The 7,065-nt window shown below is 40.9% G+C and overlaps 1 protein-coding gene across 1 annotated transcript in view; it reads left to right on the top strand.

Annotated features, from left to right (window-relative positions):
* Positions 1-7,065, top strand: part of SEMA3E (semaphorin 3E) — a 129,358-nt gene that overhangs the window by 96,966 nt on the left and 25,327 nt on the right. Inside the window, exons 6-7 of the mRNA XM_018562369.1 lie at positions 2,879-2,998; positions 5,807-5,949. Of these exons, the coding sequence (XP_018417871.1) occupies positions 2,879-2,998; positions 5,807-5,949 (263 nt within the window). The remainder of the gene's footprint in view (positions 1-2,878; positions 2,999-5,806; positions 5,950-7,065) is intronic.

Genomic DNA, 7,065 nt, shown 5'->3' with positions numbered 1-7,065 from the left:
ATATATATATATATATATACCCAAATACTAAAATTTTATATAACCTTTAACATGTTAAGGTAACTTCAAACTAATGTTTCAATAGTTTTAAACCTTCAGCTTTGATTAAAGTAAAAGGGGCGATCCTTTCTTAAAAGTCTTTGTTCTGGCATTTCCTTTTACTGGATGACAACACTCTGTCCCTGTTGTGCTCTTGTGTTGTCACCCAGTCACACAGAGTTCCACTGGAGAGTGTAAGTGGCTGTTGTAACGTGCACTGTGCAGGCACAGTCCATTGTTGTCACGATAAGGAAGCCAGCCCTAAGAAAATTAAGCTGGAGTGCACGCAAGTATGCATAAAATGGCTGCAAAGGGGCTGCAGGAGACCTGCAACACTGAGATTCAACAAAATATACAAGAGGTGGAAATAGGCATTTTATTCCTAAAAATGGCGATTATTTATAATGCACAGTGTCTTAGAAAAATTTAATTTAGCTATGATTTAGAGCTACTTTAATTTGTCTATTCAAACTTATGTTACTATTGCCTACCAATCAGCAAAGAACAATCTGCCTTTTTTTTCTTTTATTGAAAGTGACACTTTTGTAGAAAATGCACAGAAGGTGTATATGGCTGGCACTCGGAACACAGTGTGTCCCTGGATGCTGTAAATAATTCTTCAACACCCCTACACACAGACCAAATTAAATATCTCATACTCTGCAAATATGTGTTATTTTAATAATCAGAGAACTGCTGCAAGTCACAGATTCTTTCCTTCCCCTTAAATGGATTGGTTCTTTAGCTACTTTTCTGTATGGCATATCTGATGTAAGTTTGCCACCTAGTGGACATTGACCTTAGTTAAGCAAAAAGTTATTGGTGAGCGATGATGTCAGTTTTCTCAATATGAGAGGAATTTGGCAATGAACTACAGTTCAAACATTTCCAAATAGATATACTATATAAAATGTCATGTGTTTCTTATTTAGACTGGGGTAGTCCTGCACTATATAGCGTTTATATTTTGGTATCCTGCAGAAAGTTCACTTTGCTGTTAAGTAGCACAGATTAGTGTACTGAAACAATTTTGCACGTTATCATTCATACAGTAAACATCAGAAAACATCTGTACTCATAATTAGAATATTTAGGAAGGTTTTTTTAAATGATACAAAGATGGAGCATATCTCACAAAAGTTTTTGTACAATAAAATATTAATGCAAATAGAAGGTTGATTTGAATAAGCTAAAAAGGAGGATGAGATTTCTAAGAGTAAATAAGACACATCCAGCAGCAGCTCTTGTATTAATTGACTTATTCATGCACCTATGTGCCTAGAAATATGTGAGAAATTGTTCCATAGATTTTTGGTAGAATATTTGAAGTTGTAGCATTTGTTCACTTAAAATAAGGGGAATTACTAACATACTCATGCAAAGCACAACTCTTCCTATGAGCCAATCAGATACGATGTTGCTGTACCATGGCTCAGCCATCAATGCACAAACAACTGTTCCGTCAGACTAACATTGACAAGCCATCCCACTGGGTGGAACATTCTAGAGCAATTCATAGAGGGTTATTCTCTATTGAGCCGAAGGCTATAGCCGTAGCTTCGGCTGATCCTTCAGCTCTCTTTGGCCGCCTGAGTTCAGTCGAACCGAAGGGCTGCTGTACGGGCTATTCACAATATCCCGTACAGCAGCCAAAGGTGGCCGAGCGACATATACTTCAGCTCAACTGAGCCAAAGTGACAGCTGAAGCAGGGTGAACAGCCTGGCGAAGGGCCAGCCGCTCGCCCCGCAAATGACCGCTGGGGGGAGCCAGCCGTGATCTCACGGCTGGCTCCGCAAGGTTGTAATGACAGATCAGCGTCCCCAAATGACCTGAGGATGCTGATCTGGCATTAAACAATAACAACTGGGCGAAGCCGACTGTGATGTCATGGCTGGCTCCACCCAGTTATTATTCATTGGCCGGGACCTACTAGAAGAGTCTAACAGGTGCTGGCCAATAGGAAACAGTTGAGTGGAGCTAGCTGTCACAGATAGCTCCGCCCAATTGTTTTAATTTTTAATTTATTTATTTTTAACTTTTTCTATTTTTGAACATTTTAAAAATAATTTTTCAACCTTTTTTTTTACACTCTTTTCACTTATTTTCTATTCTGGTCAGTCCCACAGCGGCATTCGGCTATTCACTCACTGCCGTTCAGCCCCTATGGGATTGGGGGGAACGGCAGCGAGTGAGCAGCTGGAGCTTCGGCTCAGCTGATCCAGATGTTGAATCGGCTGAGTCGAAGTCCCTCTGCACTTCGGCTCAGCCGAAACGAAGGCAGCCGTACAGAGCTGATGTACGGCTGATATCAGCCATACTGAGTCGGAGTGAATAGCCAAACCTCATTCAGCTCTGTTCACTTCAGCTTGGTTATTCACTCGGCTGCCTTCGACATCTTTGTGAATAACCCTGATAATGTTTTCCCCTTGTTAAATAGAGATACATTGGCTCCTATTCTATGGAGAGTTTGTCCAATATGCACATCATAAGCACCAATCATTGTGCATGTCAGTTAAAAAAATGATTGCCAGGCCGATGGTTATCAATCAAAAACTAATACATAAAATTATCTTTATACCTAATCTAGGGACCTTTATAAAATGTCACAGATCTCCCATGACTACAATGGAAAATGTACAAAGGAAGCTGAACTTGTTCTAACCTAAACAAAGATGGTCAGTGTTTGTGAAACCCTTTCAAGTGTTAGCTTTTTACATCACCAGTTACACAACATTTTTACTGACAAATGTTATTTACAGTTTTAAGGATGGAATATCATCAAACAGCACAGGATACTGAAATGCATCTAAACTATTTAAATGTGACATTTTATTACAGGTGGTGAATTATTTGTTGGTTTGTACAATGACTTCTGGGGAAGAGATGCCACTTTATTTAGGAGCATGGGACATCTACCACACATTCGAACAGAGCATGATGATGATCGAATCTTAAAAGGTAATTTAGATTATTTTATTAAATTGCACTACACTCCTTCCAAAGTCCAATATCACTACTCCTTCACAGCAACATTAGAGAAAATAGCAGGTGCACACCGGCTGAGCCAGTCTTACTCCAGCATCAGCAGTTACTCACAGAAAAAAGTCTGGTCACACACTGCAAGTTTCACTGAAACACTTATTGTAGCACACAGGTACACATCGTCCTGCCATGGATCCTCCTCATAGAGACTTTGGCTAAGCTTAATATTGGGTGAAACATATCAGAGTGAGGAGGATCCATGGCAAGATGATGTGTACCTGGGTGCTACAATTAATTGTTCAGCAAAACTTGCAGCCGTGCGACCAGACGTTTTTGTGAGGAACACTCCTGGGGGTGTTTGATGATTAGTTCACTGATCTTGTCACAGAATAGCTTTTTGTAATATCTACCCCATAAATCCCACGAAAAGAGCTGACACCACCAAGTGTCTGTATGCTAGCATTACACATATGTTGAGTATCTAAATACCACTGAAATATGGGCCACTGTGCAGTGCAACAAATAACGTGATCCCATTGGCTCTGGTCTGCCCCCTTACCTCCTACTGTTTTTCTGTCTCACTATTGGCCCATTGCTGTGGTGAGCACCCTCACTAGACTGTAGTAAGGTGACTGAGGAAAGAGGGACCAGACCACAGCCAACAACCACAGAAGCTGGCCCCATTATAAGATTGTCCTGTATTTTAGCACAAAGTAAAAGCTGTAATAACAGGCACATAAAAAGTATTTCTGTGGTGGGGGTCAGGTTTTTTTTGTTCTGGGGGGAAACTGGGTTGCTTTTGAGGAAGTTATCATACATTAAGATTACCGAAAGAGTATAAAGTGAATTATACCCAAAATATTTGGATATGTGTCATAATTATCAGCTTCAAATTCTGGCCTTGTCAACTTTACCTAGTTAGACCTGACTTCAGACGCACTTTAAGATATGTTTAAAAATGTTAGACTTGGCTTAAGACAACTAACTCATCAAAATCTATATTGCAGGTAATTACTATATTGCAAACCTTCTGATTTTTTTGGTGAAGAATTTACTTATAATTTGCATTATACTAATGGCCTGAAAAGACATATTCCTGACCCCTCGATAGTGCCTCCAAAACACCTTGAGGGGATTTTATAAAAATTGGAGAAGACAAAATCCGGAGGAGTTGCCCATAGTATTCAATCAACTTCCATCTTTCATTTTTAAAGCTTAACAAACTGAGAGAAGCTGATTGGTTCCCATGGGCAACTGCTCCACATTCTGTCTGCTCCTGATTTGATAAATTCTCCCCCTTGTCTGAGTCACTGTAGTTAGCTGACATTGGGTCGGTGCCTAGTTGAATCTGACCCTTACTGTACTTTACACTAGACATGTGCACGGCTAAAAAAAGTCATTTTCGCACGAAACAAATGAAAAACATTTTCATTCGTTTCGTCAAAGGAAACAAATGTTTATGTTGTTTTGGATTCGGAGGCAATGAGCCTCCAATTCCAAAACCGCACACTGAAGCTGTAGAACGAGTAGCGGCCATATCAGCCTCAGGCGCGTTCTGGTCCCACGCACCACCATCTTGGAGTGTACCTTGGTATACACCAAGATGGTGGCACCCGCATGTTCGAGCACCGGCATCTTGGTGTATACCAAGATATACTCCAAGATGGTGGCGCATATGTGCAGAACGCGCCGGCGGCCGTTATGGCCACCACTCGTTCAGCGTGTGACGTCACGATCATCACGTCACTCTGCCTCCAAGATTGCGTTGGGCATACGTAGAACAATATGACTGCCGCACATTCTGAAAACTAATTTATGTATGCCCGAATATAGTTTTTGCATTTTCAGGCATATAATAAAATTGTTATTTCGGATATGGATGAACCGCCAAATCAACTGAATTTCATTGATTTGCAGGTTCGCCCGAATCCGAATGCACATGTCTACTTTACACTACTTTTCCTATTTCAATTCGAAACAGTGAGAAAGTTTGGAGCCAAGATGTAATGAGGCCTATGCATTAAGCCCAGCAGTTATCAGTAAGAGAGTCCAAAACTGAATGTGATTCATTATCTGCAGCAGAAGATGGAGAGGAACTTTTCTCAAAGTGGCATACTTGTATATAGGTTTTAGTGTTACAATTATATTGTTCAGGCCAGTGCCATCCCTATAATGAAGCAACCGGAGGCTATTTTCTCAGGCGACATCTCTTTGGGTCATGTGCGGGTCAAACACCACCTCTTCCCCCCTAGAACACGACCACCAGCACCCCCATTCCACCTCAGCCAGCAATTATGCTAGGGACACCCCTGGTTCAGGCTGTCTGTTGCAGTAAAGCTAAGCGGTTTAACTGTCTGCCCTGATACTACCTGAGCAATATATGTGGGTACATTTATTTCGGGTAAATCCCCCTACTTTGTACCTATCAGAGTAAAAAAAATGTGAGCTTTCCATGTCCCATCATTCTCATTTCCTGATTCATTTGATAAATACAATATTTTTGGTTTGATGTCCTGTTGACAGAGCTTACTATAGAAATGGAGGTCTTTAGAATTCCTTGTGTGTACTACTTTCCCAAAGAGGCTGCTGTAAACTGCACTGTGTATGACAAATAATTTGATCTTTAGCCATAATCTCTTTACACATGGCTATATGTGCAAGGGGAAATATGTACAACTAAATCTGAAAACAATTACAGCAGATAGTAACTTCTAGGTGGAAATGTGCTGCATTTAAACAAAAAACCATTGTATTGATCTATTTCCCTTTGCTTTCTTTGTGTAGAACCAAAGTTTGTAGGCTCCTATATGATTCCAGACAATGAGGACACAGATGACAACAAAATATACTTTTTTTACACTGAAAAGGCAATCGAAGGAGACAATGGTGGCCAAGCTATTTATTCTAGGGTGGGAAGGGTCTGTGCTGTAAGTAAATTGTGTCTACAAATGCAAGATGCAATGTGCACATGTTTTTATGTTTTTGCAGTTCAGTTCACTAAAGAGTTGTTACTTGTCTGTATTTCTGGGGTTTTTTCTGTTAATATTTTCCTTGCACCATTTCTCTTTTTCATTCAATAAAAAACAACAAAAATGGTAAAAGCTCCAGGCACAAAAACTTTCATGTATATATAATTCTCAATAGCCACAAAGAATATAAATATACTTTGTGTGCACCAAGTGCATTTGCAAACCCAGTTATTTTGTTGTAAGGGTAGCAGTGGCATCATTACTGTGGTGTAAATAACCTGTGCAGAGAGCATAGCTGTGGGAGGGACCCAGCAAACCCACCTACTACAGTCTGCTTGCAGAACACTATGGCTGTAAGCTAATTAAAAGCTTGTACGATCTGCCCATCTTGGACAGGCAGATTGTACTTGCGATCATCACAAGCCCGCCCCGCTGAGAGGCAGGCTTCCGATGACTGCAATGCTGAACGGGCAGTGTGCACTTGCGCACACTGGCCAGTTTGGCATTTGTCTCCCGAGAGCGGCACTAAGCCACACTAACCCACCGAAAATCGTACGATTCTCGGCAGGTTTTCAAGCCTGCACGGGAGACAAAAGACGCGCAACCGTACAGTAGAAATGGTAGCACGCCTTCCATACACCTGCCAATTATATATAATCGACAGGTGTATGGGCACCTGTAGAGAGAGCAGCAGTGCCTGGTCATTATTACAGGATGCTCCTGCACAGGGGCAGTGTTTCGCACTGGATTACTGCACAGATCTGGAAAAAATATGCAAAGCTTTAAGTTATATCTCTAATGCTCTACATAAAAACTTAAAGCAGCTATTATTGTGTGATTAAAGGGTTAACTGTGCAGTTAACCAACACCAGTTACTCTTGGTCTTCTGAACTTAGATTTTTGCCTTGTGAGCTGGAAAATCTCTGTACAGGATGGGACTGGGAGTGTCAGAGCATTCCTATGTCTTTCCAGTTCACAGCAACATTTCAAAAAATGAATGGCCCACCAAAGGACGGCAGATACTACAGGTCAAGACTCATCAGTTTTCCTACACTTTAAGGAAAAGGGACATTC

Source organism: Nanorana parkeri, unplaced genomic scaffold, assembly GCF_000935625.1.
Source record: "Nanorana parkeri isolate BGI_ZX_2015 unplaced genomic scaffold, ASM93562v1 scaffold574, whole genome shotgun sequence".
NCBI classification, from domain to species: domain Eukaryota; kingdom Metazoa; phylum Chordata; class Amphibia; order Anura; family Dicroglossidae; genus Nanorana; species Nanorana parkeri.
This window is presented reverse-complemented; position numbering and strand designations above follow the sequence as displayed.